The sequence below is a fragment of the Nelumbo lutea genome, chromosome 2, assembly GCF_056320005.1.
Source record: "Nelumbo lutea isolate HS-2025 chromosome 2, American lotus-T2T, whole genome shotgun sequence".
Taxonomy (NCBI): Eukaryota; Viridiplantae; Streptophyta; class Magnoliopsida; order Proteales; family Nelumbonaceae; genus Nelumbo; species Nelumbo lutea.
In genome coordinates, this window is record NC_142685.1 from 64,028,350 (window position 1) to 64,045,837 (window position 17,488).

General features: G+C 39.7%; 1 protein-coding gene across 1 annotated transcript in view; it reads right to left on the bottom strand.

Moving 5' to 3' along the window:
* Positions 1-1,468: 1,468 nt before the first annotated feature.
* The window catches only part of LOC148871188 (ACT domain-containing protein ACR12-like), a 28,915-nt gene continuing 12,895 nt past the window's right edge, over positions 1,469-17,488 (bottom strand). Inside the window, exon 10 of the mRNA XM_088969245.1 lies at positions 1,469-1,824. Coding sequence (XP_088825371.1) covers positions 1,762-1,824 — 63 coding nt within the window. The 3' untranslated portion in view covers positions 1,469-1,761. The remainder of the gene's footprint in view (positions 1,825-17,488) is intronic.

The following is a 17,488-nucleotide window of genomic DNA, read 5'->3' on the forward strand; positions in this document are numbered from 1 at the left end:
GGAGAATGATAGGTATGGAGAGAATGAGAGAAATTGATATGGAGAATGTAAATACAGAAACCACAAAACATTTTTATTTATTTTCAAATCACACAATCGTTGAGTAAAGAGACAATTGTGAGAGAGAGAGTGTGAGGGAGATAGAGAGGAAGGAGGGAATAGGAAAAAGTTAAAAACCCTTTTTTATTTTCAATTACCTAGCATTAAAGGGCAAATTTGATATAATCTTTTTGTAGTGCCCAACATGGATTAACAGTCCCATGTTGGCAACAGCTACATAAGCCTCTGATAACATAGCGAGGCTTTTTATAATTTGAAATGTAAAGTCGGTTATCAAATTTTTGTTGGTTTCTGGACCAACCTTAGACTAATTTTAAACTAATTAGAAAGCAAAGTTGTTTTCTTATCTAGATGGTTGGTCAATGATCCAACTTTTCAAAGAAACCCATGATGTCATAATTGAATAATAAATATTTGAAAAAAGATAAAACACCAAAAATGAAAATGTACAAAATTTTATCACAAACATTTGAGAACATTTCTAATGTTATATATTCATCATATTAAATAAAAATAATTGTTAAAATAAAAGTTATTTTTATTTATGATAGAAATGGAAAACAAAAATTAATAATAATAACAAATTAACAATAATAATAATTGTTATTTGCTACACGCATTTAAATTTATTTTTAATCACATTGTTACTTTTGTTAATTTTCAATTTCTAACTTAACTATGGTATATCTAAAATTCAAATAATTAATATGAAGAAAAATTTCTCACGTGCAACACATATACTTAATTATGTGTGTGTGTGTGTCTGTGTGTGTCTGTGTGTGTCTTTATATTTATATATATGACCGATTATGACATTGTATAGATAGCTACTGTGTGGATCAGTTTTCAAGCAAGGGCATCCGAATGTGTGGGGCTCTCAAAATAAATAAATTAAAAAAACGTTTCGATGAAATTGTGATACATAATCAATCTTATTTGTTTTGTTCTTACTAAAATGAATCAAATCCTATCAAATATTTATATATATTCTTCTATCTTTTTTCCACGATTCCCAATTGTAAACCTTAAATAGAAATCATATACCTTTAAAGTATGTTTTCTTTATGTTTAATTAACTTATTTATAGTCACATAAAACCTATACTTATTGTTATTAATATAATTTTGTATGGTTAAATTATTTTCATACATGTATATCTTGATTTTTCATCTATATCCATGTATATTCAAAATATATTCATACATGTATATCTCGATTTTTCATCTATATCCATATCCAAAGCGTTATTTCGTACATCTCTTAAAATTGCCTCTTCAATACACTTATGATTCTGATAGTTTGAACCTTGATTTAAATTGCATTTTCCACCCTCAGTAAAAAGAGGGGTCAAATTCAGAAATAAAGGCATTTCAAATTTATTGCTAAAAAAGTCCTACCCAACCAGTAATGCTGATAATGCAATAGTCCAACCATTAGAAATATTGGCCCAACGTTTCATTTTTATATACAGATTACCATAGACAACAGAGAGATTATTGTGGTACATCAACTGCATGCCCAAACTCCAAACTTGTATCATGAATACAGACAGTGCTAACATAAGATTAGCTACACTAGGATGGGTAACAATTAACTTTGGCTCGACACAATACTGGAGACCTCAAAAGGTGGCTTACCATTGGGTGAATCACGATTTGGGTGAATCACGATATCGTCATCACGTTCTCCCTCTGCCGGGTGTCAGTAACTATCATCGTCAGTTTCAGGCCTTCGTAGATAGTATCGCAAACAGTTCACCAAAACCTGTATAAGCAAATAAGTTTTCCCAGAGAAAGAGAGAGACCAAAAATAAACTTATCAAGTTGAATTATTAATATAGATGGTTAAGGGGGCGTGGATGTATCAATTAGGCAAGATCAATTTTCCAAGCCTGAAAAATCCGAAAGAAGTTCGAAGTACCGCCAAGTCTGGGTGGACATTGGTCTTGTTTTGACAACAAAACCTAAACCTCTCCAGCCCATCCTGAACTTCTGCACAGAATAGGCTTGATCTCCAGGCTGGACTACAAAATTAGGATCCCTGGTCAAGTTGGGTAAGGAGCCCTCTTACACACACACAAAAAAGGGTTAGCCTGAGCCAACCCAATCTCACCTATCCATAAATCTATTTCCATACAAAATGTGAGTTTTAATGTTTTATATATACGTTATAGAGAAATATTCTGGACTTTCGGGCTAGGATGCTAACACTGGGATTGAGCAGTTAGACCTGAACCTCTAACACTAGGCTAGGATACTTATTAAATGCCCTAACAGGTTGGTTAACCAAGAAAAAAGAAAAGTTGGTAAGAGAATGTCTGAAGGTGAAGATGGTTGTCTTCTGAGCATGTGAAGAAACTATTTCACGAAAGAAAAAAGATGGAGGAGTTCTCACCGGAAAGAAGGTGGAGGATAATGTTGAAAGTCGAAGCAAAAACCTTTGTGATGGAGGAGGTGTGGACTAGGGGAGCCCAAGCACTGAAGATAGTTGAACTAAGAAGAGCTTCCCTCGTCCTTCCAAAAAAACTGTTTTTTGGTTCAGGGTTGTGCTAGAAGATGCAAAGAACTCTTCACAGGCGAAAGCACAAAAAAACTACCGTACTGAAGTAGGAAGAAAATATGTTGCAGAAAGGAGAGAGAATAAAAAGGGGAGGAACGTTGGAATATATGAGTGTTTTGGTGAAGGTTTGAAACAATATAACTGTTTCCCGGAAGGAAGAAAGGCCTCGGGCTGGGATAAGGTTATTCAAGCAATTCAAGAGTTCTCCAACACAGCTTTGAAAGGCAGAAAAGGGAAGGAAAAAATATCAAATGAAGAAGAGAAACAAAAAACGTTGAAAGAGAAGGAGATTTGGAGCGAAGATGAAATGCTGGGTGAGGAAGTAGAAGATGTATGTCTAGCTGCACATGTGGGAAAGCTTTAAATGTGGGTAAACACCTCCAAAGAAGACTGGGAACGCAGGGTGGTTATTTCAGCAAAAGGAATTGTAGGAGATTGGACTGGCCTAGGGGAAGAAGTGAAACAGTTACTAAAGGTCTCAGGCAAGGTAGTAATAAAACCTTTCGATGGGAAGAAACAGTGTTATTATTACCTGAAGAAGTGCAGGTGGATGTACACTTGTCGGCTAAAACTAAGCAAGGCATGGTGATAGTAGAGAAGTGGTCTCCCTGTTCTAAAGAAAAGATTGTCGATCCAATAAAGGATATTGAACTGAAAATCCTAGGGTTGCCATTTCATCTCTGGAACTTGGAAGTTTTTACAAAAATTGCAAAACTTTGTGGAGGAGAACTGCTAGACTTCGTTGCTGATGATTTGAGAGAGCAGCCATAGTCCGACTAGGAACAAAACCTGAGTTAATCCCTCGTCTTCTGGAAGTTTACACAGATGCGGTGGAATACAAAGCATGGATTACTACGTCCTTTGAAGCTCAGTGGTGGAAGGAAGGACGTCCTGAGGAAGACAACGATGACGTGGCAAGTCTACCTGCTCAGCGCAGTCAAAGGCAACGACAGAATGAAAAGAAAAGTATCACGAGCAAGGAAACTGTGACTCTGGAGAAGACGAAGACAGAAAGTTCTTCCTCTATTTATCAACAAATCAGGCTTAGGAGTTCAAACCCCAACGGCTAAATTCAGATCGTTTGCCCAGGTGGTTGCGTCAAAATCTGAAGAAAGACAGCTGGACATTGGGCTTTTGTGGTTCGAAGGGGGCAGCTGCTGAAACAGGCTTGCAAGCTAATGGGCTGAAACAGTCACATGGGCCCTTAAGTGGGCACGTGGGTCCGGATAAAAAAGCCCAGCTTTAAGGCCGAAAATAACTGGGCCGAATCCAGTTGGGCCAGCAAACAAAGGTGGACCAAACTTGAGGAGGTCATGTGACTTCTTAAAAAGTCATGTGATAGGAGGGAGGAATCGAGCGACACCAGATGCTTCTCCCGGTCTATCTTCGTCCCAACCCAAGACAAACCAACTGGAAAAGCAGCGAGACCAGAACAGTGCAGGAGTAGTATGGACATGGAAACCCAGGCTGATTTCCTACTCTATTAGCCCAGAAAAACCAAACCCAAGGTACGATCGGCAAAGGGAAAAGGACGATGTGTTTGATACAGATTGGATCAGCTGCGATGAAGAGAATACAAAGGATGAAGTTTTTACAGCTTCCCCTAGCCTAGAAAGTGTGGAAAGTAAATCAGAAGCTTTGATGGACTCAATGGAGGCGAACGGACTAGCCTTATTAGCATTTTAATGGATTGGAAGTAGGGGCAATGTCGGTGGAAAAGGCAAGTCCTTCGGTGGAGGGAGAAACTCAGTCAGAAAGGGACGGAAAACCAAAAAACGCACATGATCAAAGACAAGAAGGAACTGGTAGTAGTAGAACTCTCCCACTGACTCTCGGCAAGGCAACAACAGACCCCATACCCCCGGCAAAAGGCTAAGTCTCAAAGACCAGAATTCTCCCAATCCTAGTGTGTCTCCCTCTCAGTCACAAGGTATGATGTCTCCTTTGGTTTTTGTGGGTACTAATCTTTCTTCTAGTCCTTTGCTCACAGGGGAGACCAGCCCGACATCCAAGTTTGCCACTGGTGCTTCGACAAAAGTAGTGGGTAGTGATGAGATGCGGACAGTTGATGGGGAAGAAGGTGAAAGAATTTGGGGGATGATTTTGGAGATCTTTAGGAGAAAGGGTGGGGAGGGTGACAGTCCTCTTTCTAGGCCAGAAGAGGTGAGGAAGGATTTCGAAGCTTTGACTACAAGGAAAAAAGGGTCAAAAAAAATAATAGGAAAGGTAGGGTTAGAAAAAGAGTCAAAAAGGAAAAGCTGAGTGAGTAAAAGGGTCGAAGCAAGAATACAGGAGGCTCAAACAAGGAAAGGAAGAAGAAGCTAACTGAGGTGGAGAGGTTGCGATGTGATGTAGTGTATGGAGCATTGGGAGAAAAGATAGGAAAAGGTAAGGCAAAGGGTGTGAATAAAAAGGGGGATAGAGTTTAATTTGTTTCTACATGAAGATTTTAAGGTGGAATGTAAGAGATTTGGGAAGAGCAAATAAAAGAAGAGCAATAAGAGAGCTGTTAAGAAAGGAGAAGCCAGACTTTGTGCTGATTCAAGAGTCCAAATTGATGGATGTGGATAGGAGGTGGACAAGACAGATTTGAACTGCTAGGGGAATTAGCTGGGCTTTCTCACAATCTTGGGGATCTTTTAGAGGAATCATCACATGGAAGAACGATAATTTTGAGTGCATGGAAGAACTAATAGGAAACTTTTCAGTCTCAATCAAGATAAAAAGAAAGACAGTGGTTTTGTTTGGGTTCTAACCAATGTCTATGGGCCGAATTCTTACAAGGAGAGAGAAGATTTCTGGGAAGAATTGGCAGGTCTATGGGAGGGCCCATGGTGTTTGGGGGGTGATTTCAATGAATAGAGGAATTAGATGAGCTAGAAGGGGAAAGGACAATAAGAGAGGAAGAGAAATCTAAGAGGTGGAGACTAAAGCATGAGCTGGAAGAGATTTTGAGGAAAGAGGAGATTAGTTGGAGACAGAAGTCTAGATGTAGATGGCTAAAGGAAGGTGATGGCAATACAAGTTTTTTCCACTTAGTAGCAAATGGGAGAAAAAGAAGAAACTCTATTGTTCATCTAGTGTGGAATGGACAAACCCTAACTAGGGAGGAGGATACAGCACAGGCTTTTGTGGATCACTTCGAAGGTACTTTTAGTAGTCAGGGAGGCCTCAGAGAGCCCCTAGAAAATTTTGATTGGAGAAGAGGTCCTAGGAAATTGATGGAATCCCTGGAGAAGGCTTTTGAAGTCCAAGAAATAAAAAAAGCTATATTCTCTATGGAAAGATCCAAAGCCCCAGGCCCAGCTGGTTTTACGATGGCTTTTTTCCAAGATTGTTGGGAAATTGTGGGTGCTGATTTAGTGAAAGTTTTTGCTGAATTCTTTGGGAGGGGAAAAGTTCAACTCAGGGGCAAATGCCACCTTTATCACTTTGATCCCTAAGACCCTAGATGCCTCCCACCCAAAAGATTTTAGACCCATAAGCCTTGTGGGTAGCATGTATAAAATTATCTCCAAGGTCTTAGCTGAGAGGATTAAAAAGGTTCTTCCATCTTTAATCTCTCCAAAAGAAGGAGCTTTTGTGTTTGGAAGACAAATCATAGACCAAATCCTTATTGCAAATGAGTGTGTAGAGTTTAAAAAACAGAGAAAGGAAAAAGGGCTAATTTGCAAATTGGACCCGAAGAAAACCTATGATTTGGTGGACTGGGATTTCCTTCTAGAAGTTTAAGGTTGAGAGGATTTGGAGCAAGATGTTGCAAATGGATAAGGGGTTGTATTTCCTCCTGTCATTATTCCATCTTGGTTAATAGAGTTGCCAGAGATTTCTCTCTAGCCAAAAGGGGCCTTCGACAAGGTGACCCCCTGTCCCCCTTCCTCTTCACTCTAATAGCAGATGTGTTTAATGATTTGATCTCAAGGGCTGATGCCAACAATTTGATACGAGGTTGGAGAATTAGAAGAAATAATGTGGTGATTACTCATTTACAATTTGCAGATGATATTCTAATTTTTTGCGAAGGAGAAAAGGAGGAATTGACAAATTTATAGAGGGTGGTATCCTTGTTTGAAAAGGTCTCCAACCTCAAAGTAAACTGGAGCAAAAGTTGTGTAGTAGGGCTAAGTAAGGAGAGAGGAGAGGTTGAAATCTTAGCTAGATTGTTGTGTTGTGAAGTAGGTGAGTGGCCTCTACAGTACCTTGGTCTACCCTTGGGAGGGAACCCGACTTCTGTCAGCTTCTGGAATCCGGTAGTGGAAAGATTCACAAAAAGGCTTGCTGGCTGGAAGAGAAAGTACATTTCCTCTCAACCTTTAGGATGCCCTTAAAAGTGGCCAATAAACTGGAGAAATTGATGAGAGACTTCTTGTGGGAGCCGGGGGATACAAGAAATGATCATTTGGTAAAATGGGAGGTGGTTTCAAGGAGTAGGGATAGTGGAGGCCTAGGGGTAGGAAACATTAAACTTAGGAACTTGGCACTGCTGGGTAAATGGTTGTTGAGGTTTCCCTTGGAACAAGACAACTTATGGCATAAGGTCATTGTAAGCATCCATGGCATGGCAAACATCGGATGGGACGTTGGCCTTGATCCTAGGACAACAAGGGCTTCTCCTTGGAAAGGAATTCACAATTTCCTATCGTCTTTCCTTCAGTTGGTCAAGTATGATGCTTGTATGGGTAACAAAGTTCGGTTTTGGGAGATATTTGGCTTGGAGACATTTCTCTAGGGGGTAGAATAACCATAATAAAGCCAACATTGACTAATTTGCCAGTCTATTACCTCTCAACCTTTAGGATCCCCTTAAAAGTGGCCAATAAATTGGAAAAACTGATGAGAGACTTCTCGTGGGAGCCAAGGGATACAAGAAAGGATCATTTGGTAAAATGGGAGGTGGTTTCAAGGAGTAGGAATAGTGGAGGCCTAGGGGTAGGAAACATTAAACTTAGGAACTTGACATTGTTGGGTAAATGGTTGTGGAGGTTTCCCTTGGAACAAGACAACTTATGGCATAAGGTCACTGTAAGCATCCATGGCATGGCAAACAACGGATGGGACGTTGGCCTTGATCTTAGGGCAACAAGGACTTCTCCTTGGAAAGGAATTCACAATTTGCTATTGTCTTTCCTTCAGCTGGTCAGGTATGATGCTTGTATGGGTAACAAAGTTTGGTTCTGGGAGATATCTGGCTTGGAGACATTCCTCTCAAAGATAGATTTCTACCTATTTTTTCTTAGTCCCTCAATAAAGGGAAAGTGATTTCTTCATTGCTTGTTAATGAAAACTCTTGGGATCTAGGATTAAGGAGAGGGTTAAGGGAACATGAAATGGGCTTAGTAGATGAACTAAGCCTGTGCCTCTTGCCAAGACAGCAGAATCTGGTCAGAGTCCCCCTCTAGCTCCTATACCTATGCCTCTTTTTTCTCCGCCCTCCTTCATTCCTCAAACCCAGGAGGCTCCTTTCCTACAAAGGAAGTCTGGTGTAATCCTATACCTCCAAAAATAAGAGCCTTTTGTTGGGAGGTGGTGCTCTAGAAAATTAATACTCTGGATAATTTACAAAAAAGAAGGCCAAATCATTGCCTCTCCCCTCATGTTTGTTGCCTTTGCTTGGAAAATGGTGATACAGTTACGCATCTGTTACTTTCTTGTCCCTTTGCTTCTTGTGTGTGGAATTGGTTCTCTTCCTTATTTGGCTGCAAGTGGACCTCTCCTCCATATGTGACAAGTCTTTTCAACCCAAGCTTCTTCCTCCTATCAAAGAAAAGGGGGAGAGTGATGTGGAGGGCAACAAGAGCAGCCATTCTCTGGTCTTTGTGGGAAGAAAGGAATAACAGAATATTCCAAGGGGCACAAAGAACAACAGAACAAATTATTGACTGCGTAGCTATTAAAGTCATACATTAGCTGAAAGTGACTTATTTAAAAACTTTTCAGTGGATGATTTACAAACGGGATGGTCAGCAGTGGCAAACTCTTCAACCAAACAGCCTATCCCTCAGCCTTCTTGGACACCTGCAGCACAACAAAGGGTCAAATTAAACTTTGATGGAAGCTCCATGGGTAATCCAGGACCCTCGGGAGTTGGGGGAGTCTTTAGGGATGGGGAGGGCAAAATGGTTGCACTATATTCTGGTCCCATAGGAGTGGGAGACTCTATGAGAGCTGAAATTTTGGCTAACTACAAGGCCTGAGATTTGCAAAACAATGGAAATTTCAGAACTTGAGGTGGAAGGGGAGTCTAAATTGATAATAGGATGGCTCCAAACAAAGAGTTTGGGTGTATGGAAGCTTAGACAGCAAATAAGGGAAATAATAATCTGCTTGGCAAGGGAAGTTAGAGTAACTTTCAAATGGGTTAGGAGATCAGCAAATTCTGTGGCAGATAGCTTGGCAAAACAGGGGACCTTCAGGGAAAACTTTTTTTGGGCTGTACTGTAATTCTTGATGTCATGTTGGGGTCAACACTCTTTGATTGAGTGGTTGACAATGCAAGATGTAATTTGATATCCTTAATGAAAGTCACCGTTTCCAATAAAAAAAATGTTTACTAAATGCCCTTCCCACTTTCTAGACTTAATTAGAGCTGGAACCTTTTTTTTTTCATTTGAATCAAAAAGGGAAAAATCGATTCATTAAGACAAAAACACTTCCTACCTCAGAACATAAGGTAGAAGTACAAAGCCAACCCAGGAGTACCCCAAGCGAGACTGTCCCACACAACCCCTGATTTAGCCAAGGCACTTACGGACCTTGGAATCCATTTGGACAAGCTGTTCAACCAAATTCTCAACGCTCAAACTTAAGCCTGTCGAACCAAAGGCTAGTAGCTCCAAGGGATGTCCTCGTCAGATTGCATCCATGCTATCACAGTTCAACAGTCTTCTTCCACCACCAAATCCTTACATCCAAGCATAAAGATAAGTTTTATCCCTAGAATAAGTGCAAGCATTTCGGCTTTAAGAGTGATATACTACCCCGATTGGGTCTGAATAGCTAATCTATGTTGCTGTTTCTATCCCCCACCACCCCTCCAATACCAGAAGCCCCTGGGTTGCCAGGGTTGTGCCCTTCAAAGAGTTTTATCCTACCATTCTCAGGAGATGACCAATCCACAACTCTATCTGAGACTGATACCTTGCCACAATCTGCCATCCTCAGCAGCTGACCCATGGTAACACCTTAGAAATCTTCACATGCCAAAGTCAATGCTCGATTATAATATTGACAAGGTCAATCAAAGCACCAGCCTCCATTTCAGCGTTTCTTTCCCCCCATAAACCCCAAACAATTGCTGCCCTTGTACACTGACAAAGATTTTTTTGCCTCTTCATTTAGCATAAGAATAAGATTAAGTTGGAAGGAAAAAGCTCCATGGTTGATGCAGGTGCCGTCTACTTTACTCCCAAAAAGAAGAGAGAAGTGCACCCAGACCATAAAAGCATATTGGCACATTACAAGAACATGTTCTGTGTCTTCCCCATCATTCTAAAGACAAAGAACAAACAAATAAGGTGAAACACACTCAGGGATTAAAATGTCTCTCAAACCCCTTCTCAACCCAAGATTCCAGAATAGGCCAAAGTTATCATGACAAACAAAGTCAGCAATATGGTTCTTGAAGGTTGACAAATTGTAGATTCTAGGAAATAATTGACTTAAGGGGGGAGCCTCCCCACCAAAGATTCTACCAGAACTTCATCCAGTATCCAAGATGGAAACATATCTGATATGTTGCAGGAAAGTAGATGAGAGAACTAGGCATCCGCATAGATTAGAGAACTAGCCAAGCACAAAAGCAAGTAAGGAGCATAATACTCAACTCGACCCAACTCAACATAATCTTGCCCCAACTATATGGGGTTAGCTATATGGATGGATCTTGTTCTCCTACTCTATTCGGAACCATATCCATTGTGAAATTATGGTCCCACAAATCATATCTCACCTCCAACTTAAGTCCTTACTGAATCTTATTCACCTTATTTTATCACCCATCATGGCTACTCGTAGATTCTCAAAAATATGCTCATTTCTTACCGTATTTTTTTCTAATTCACCCACTTACCAAACTCAATATTTCAATCTCTCCTGTACTTATTATTCGAAAATGTTTCTTGAACTGCCCAACACTTGGCTTCATACAACATTGCTGGCTATGTAGCTATTTTATAAAATTTCCCTTCCAACCTAAATGGTATTATCTGATCAAACACCACTCCAGATGAACCCCTTGATTTTACCCATCTTGCTCTAATTCTATAGGCAACATCCTCCCTAACCTCTCCCTTGTTATGAATTGTGAAACCAACAAAGCTAGACAGTAGAATTTGGACACTCACTGCCTCGAGTTCCTTCACCTATGCCTTATTCTTTAAATCCCTAATACAACCTTCTTCTGTTGGATTGTCTTTCCCTATTAAAGAGGTGTGGTATCAACCTATACCTCTAATGGTTGGGACTTTCTGTTGGGAAGCCTTTCTGGAAAGAGTTAATACAGGAGATTTACTTCAAAGAAAAAGACCCAATAGTTGTTTGTCTCCTCACTGGTGTGCCTCTGTAAAGTTGATGGTGAGTTTGGATTCCATTTACTAATTTCTTGTCAGTTTGCTAAAGTCATTTCGAAATGGTTTACTTCTCTATTTGGGTGCAGGTGGACTCCCTCATTGAATGTGCAAAGCTTATTCACTTCCATGCCTAACTGGCCAAAAAAAAGGGCTAAGATTCTTGGAGATGTGATAGAGTTTCAGTTTGTTGGACTGTTTGGGAAGAGAGAAATTCACAGATTTTTTCAAATAAGGAGAAAAGCTTGGAAGTAATATTGGAAGTCACTCATATTAGGGTGATACATTGGTTGAAAACTTTGGACATATTTGCGGATTTCTCAATTGATGAGTTGCTAAGAAATTGGAAGGAGATTGCAGATTCAGCTTCAGCTAAGAAGGTTTCAAGTTCTTGCTGGACCCCTCCACCTCATGGAAACTGAATTTCGATGGCAGCAGGTGCAGGTGGACTCCCTCATTGAATGTGCAAAGCTTATTCACTTCCATGCCTAACTGGCAAAAAAAAAGGGCTAAGATTCTTGGAGATGTGATAGAGCTACAGTTTGTTGGACTGTTTGGGAAGAGAGAAATTCACAGATTTTTTCAAATAAGGAGAAAAGCTTGGAAGTAATATTGGAAGTCACTCATATTAGGGTGATACATTGGTTGAAAACTTTGGACATATTTGCGGATTTCTCAGTTGATGAGTTGCTAAGAAATTGGAAGGAGATTGCAGATTCAGCTTCAGCTAAGAAGGTTTCAAGTTCTTGCTGGACCCCTCCACCTCATGGAAACTGAATTTCGATGGCAGCAGTATGGGCAATCCAGGGTCCTCCAAAATGGAGGTTATAAGAGATGAAAAAGGGAATCTGTTAGCTATGTATTCTGGTCCAATTGGGGTGGGAGATTCCTTGAGGGCTGAGATACTAGCAATTCTTGAAGGGTACAAAGGGTCAAGACATGCATATTAACAAATTGATTATAGAAGGGGACCCTGAAATTGTGGTGAACTGGCTAAAAGAGGACAACTCTAGGCACTGGAATTACAGCAATGAAAAGAGGAAATTTAAGTGGCTGACTAAGGACATTGAAATTCAGTGTACATGGGTAAAGAGAAGTGCAAATTCATTGGCAGATGGTCTGGCTAGGCAAGGGATGAACAGAAACTCTATTTTTTGGGTTGTGTTGTAATTGCTTTACATTTTGGGTGTACATTAGATGTCTTCAGGAGTTAAGAATGTTTAGCTCCTTTGCTATGTAATTTTTCAATCCTTTAATAAAATTCACTGTTATTGATCAAAAAAATTGTGAAACCAAGGTAACAAAAGAGGTCACATCAAGGCATCTTTTGGTCTCCAACCCCTCCTATCATCAAGTTTTTTCTCTAAAATATATCTTGTCTCATTTCTCACCCCAAGCCCAAATTCCCATGCACCCTATTATCCCCGAACTCCCCCTTCCCTGTCTAACTATTTTAGATCCCCTTCTTTAAAAAACATTTCTCCTTGGAATATCTTGAGCTAGTCAATTTCTGTTTTTCCAAAATTGTCTTTTATCTTCCATCTAGACTCACTGAGGTGCATAATCATTAATTACATTAATGGTTTCATCTTCTGAAACAAGTATAATTAAAATTTTAAAATTATCTTATTCCCATTTCTTTTAACATCTAAAAGTTCATTTTTTTGAGATATTCATGTACTATTTCACAATTCCATTTTTGTTAATGATTTCTTCTTTGTAGTCTATACCATAGCTTATATTTATCAATTGCTTTAGTTTTTTTCCCTTCAAGTTAGCCTTGGAAACATGTTATGTTAGCATTCTCATTTTCATTATGTCTACTAGTTAGTTAAGGCAATCAAGCATCACCCATAGTCGTCAAGGCGATGCCAAGGCGACAAGGCGCCCTTGGAGGCTTGCCTCACCTAACCGCCAAGTAGTTTTCTATAGCATGTTATAAAAAACTTTTATATTCTTAATTTTTTGAGGTTATAATTATAAAATAAACATTTTTAAACTAAAATATTCATTTTGTGTGTTTATATACTAATTTCTTTTTATTATTTCTTATTTGTTAGGGTTTAATCAACACAAGCATTGCTAAATGCTGTATCGAACCCTCAAAGACTTCAAAACCTGAACCAATAAGCAAGGAAGAACATAAAATGTTGTCCAATCAACACATTTTCTTATTTTTCTTTACTAATTTTGTGTGTTTATATACTAATTTCTTCTTCTTCTTCCACCTTATCTTTTCTTCTTTTCCTATAACAGAAATAGGGGTTCAGCCCCTATATTTTTTTTAATTTTCTTTTCTTTCTTCTTTTTCTTCTCATGAATATGTTGGAATATGTTGCTTTTCTATACTTTAACATGAAGTTTATACTTATGAATTATGGATATTTATTAAGGAAATATGATTATGGAACCTAGGGAACTACCATAGGATACATGTTTTGACTTAAAAAATCCATCGCCTAGGCGACAAGGTGACAAGAAAAGTCAAAAAATCCCTTGAAAACTGTGGCATCACCTAGGTGTATTGACCTGACAAGGAAAGCCAAAAACTAGGCATTGTTTAAGTGAGGGCAAGCAAAAATAAATAAATAAACATATTCATATTTTACAATATGTATATATATAATTACATTGAAGTATTATGTAATTATAAGCTACAAAATAAATCAGTAATCACAAACTTCCACTTCATTTTTCTAAAGAAACAAAATGATTTTTGAATATCCTCTTGGGCTCAAAACAAAGGACACACACACACACATGGATGATTAAGAGCCCTAATTTTTAGCTCTACATGCACTCAAAATGGCCCAAATTGGGTTGCACACTTGTATATATAGGCACAATCAGTTATTTGCACCATAATGATGTTTATATCTATACCACCCGTTTAGTTTGTAATTAGGCAATTGACCTGCAAAATGCCTAGTCAACACCTAGGCTATACTTTGACTACACTTCTTTCTACCAATTCTATACTCTTATTACCTGTTTTTACTTTAGCTACTGTAGCTATTGTAGTCTGAACCAGTAAGGAGAAGAAGAAAGAGAAGAGAAGAAGAAGATGATGAAAGAACTGTCGAACTTGATAGCTAAACCCTATCAGTCGACCTCTTAATAGTGATTAGGCTTCTAATTAAATGTACAAGGACTAAACTGCCCCTCCTTAAGTATGGGACAAAGAACCTCTAATAAGACTGCCACATAAGCTCATAACTTAACCAAGGTGAGATGACTAATCTACCCTTATTCGGCTAACTCTAACACTCCCCCTCAAGTTGGAGAATATATATCATATAATCCCAGCTTGTTACATATATAGTTCACTCTCCCTGAGCTTAAGGCTTTTGTAAACAAATCTGCCCACTGATCACCTGAGCTTACATGTTCTGTGCTTATCTCTCTAGTAAGAACCTTCTCCCTCACAAAGTGGCAATCAATCTCTATGTGCTTTGTTCTCTCATGAAAAACAGGGTTGGATGAGATATGGAGCGCAGCTTGATTGTCACAGTACAACTTCATAGGTTTATCCATGTGGAACCCGATTTCTTATAGGAGATTCCTCAACCACACTAAATCACATGTAGTGTGTGCCATGGCTCTGTACTCGGCTTCAGCACTGCTTCTAGCCACAACTGTCTGCTTTTTACTCTTCCACGTCACAAGATTTCCTCCAAGAAATGTGCAATAACCTGTAGTAGATCTTCTATTAGACACAGAGCCCGCCCAATCTGCATCCGTGTACCCAACTACTTCAAGTTTTCCTCCTGGTTTATACAATAGCCCACGGCCTGGAGCTCCCTTTAAATATCTTACAATTCTAAGAACTGCATCCCAGTGAGATATACGAGGGTTCTGCATAAATTGGCTCACCACACTGACTGCAAAGGAGATGTATGGTCTCGTGATAGTTAAACAGTTCAGCTTCCCCACTAGTCGTCTATACCTTCCAGGATCATCAAATATTTTCCCTGTATCACCTCTCAACTTAACATTTGGTTCCATAGGAGTCTCAGCCGATTTTGCACCTAACAGTCCTATTTCGTCCAATAGATCGAGAACATATTTTATTTGGCACAGGTTTACACCTTGTCTTGATCTAGCAACTTCTATACCCAAGAAATACTTTAATGTCCCAAGGTCTTTTGTTTGAAAATGATTTTGCAGAAAGACCTTGAGTTTGTCGATCCCCAATTTGTCACTGCCAGTTATGACAATATCATCCACATAGACCACTAATAAAATCTTTCCAGCTTTTGAGTCATAGTTGAACACTGAGTGATCAACCTGGCATTGTTTCATTCCAAAATTCTTCACCACTTCACTAAACTTCTTGAACCAAGCACGAGGCGATTGTTTCAACCCATAAATTGCCTGTTTCAGTCTGCACACCTTACCAGCCTCCCCCTGAGCAACAAACCCAGGTGGTTGCTCCATATATACCTCCTCTATAAGGCCACCATGAAGGAAGGAATTTTTTATGTCAAGTTGAAATAAGGGCCAATCATACATAACTGCCAGGGAAATTAACACACAGACAGAGCTAATCTTAGCCACTGGAGAGAAGGTCTCCATATAGTCCACTCCATACAACTGTGAATACCCTTTAGCAACAAGTCTGGCTTTCAGATGCTCCACACTACCATCTGGCAAGTATTTAACAGTATACACTCATTTACAACCCACAACATGCTTACCAGGGGGAAGAGTAGTGAGCTCCCACGTGTGAGTATGCTGAAGAACAGAGAGTTCCTCCTCCATTGCCTGCCTCCACCCAGGTCAACTAAGAGCTTCTTGGACATTGTTAGGTATGGAAATAGATGACAATAGTGAAACAAACTGGCGATGTGAGGCGGAAAGACAAGATACTAAAACAAAATTGGAAATGGGATGGAGAGTAGAACTACGTTAAGCTTTCCGTAAGCAATGGGTAGGTCAAGTCCTGAAGGTTCAGCAACGGGAGCAACGACAGAATCCGCGAACAAGGTAGAAGCTGGAGGAGGGGCCGGTGTCGTTCGACGTGTATACACTTGCCGAATTGGTGGTCGTTCAGTAGGGATCTGCACTGGATGAGATGACGAGTCAACTCCAACAGGAACACCCGGAACGGGATCACTGACCGGAAGAGGAAGAGGAAGTAAAGGTGGAGACGAAGATGCCTCAGTTCCTGAGAAGAAGGGAACAAACTCAAAAAAGGTGACATCCGGACAGACATAGCACTTCCGAGTAATGGGATTGTAACACTTGTACCCTTTTTGAGTCCGAGAGTAGCCAAGAAAGACACACTTAATGGAGCGTGCATCCAACTTGTCTATTCCAGGACTCAGATTGTGAACAAAGCACACACAGCCAAAGATACGAGGTGTTAATGGAAAGGGAGACAAGGTGAGAAACAAGATAGAGAAGGGAGACCGACCATGAAGAATAAAGGAGGGCATCCGATTAATGAGGAAACACGCAGTAAGTACAGCATCACTCCAAAACCGTTAAGGAACACTCATATGATGAAGAATAGACCGAGCTGTTTCAAGGAGATGACAGTTCTTCCATTCAGCCACCCCATTTTGTTGAGGAGTGGATGCACAAGAAGTTTGATGAATGATGCCATGTTGTTCTAAATATTGTTGAAAGGAAGTTAGAAAATATTCATGACCATTATCTGAACGAAGAACTTTGATTGGAACACCAAATTGTGTACGTATTTCAGCATGGAATTTTTGAAAAATGGAAAATAATTCACTCCTTTCTTTCATTAAATAAATCCATGTCATTCTTGAACAATCATCAATAAAAGTGGCAAAATACTTGTAACCATTATAAGACTCTATTTTGATCGGGCCCCAAACATCTAAATGAACCAAAGCAAAAGGACTCAACATACGACTTTCAACTCTAGGACTGAAGGAAACACGACGATGTTTCCCAAACTGACACGGCTCACACTGTAACACTGACAAATGACTCAAAGACGGAACTAGTATCTTGAGTGCCTTGAGAGAAGGATGTCCCAGTCGATAATGCCACTGTAGAGGAGTGAGTGAAGTCTGAAGTGCAACTGACGATCCACCACCATCAAGGTAATACAATCCACCAGCTTCATGCCCCCCACCAATCTTCTTCCCCGTCCTGAGATCCTGAAAAACACAAGAGGAAGGAAAAAAAAGTAACAGAGCAGTTAAGAGTCTTGGTTAATTTACCAACAGACATAAGATTGAATGGAAACTTAGGGACATATAGAACAGATGATAAAGAAAGAGAAGCCATGTCAACATTTCCAACACCACAGATGGGAGAGGAGGAACCAT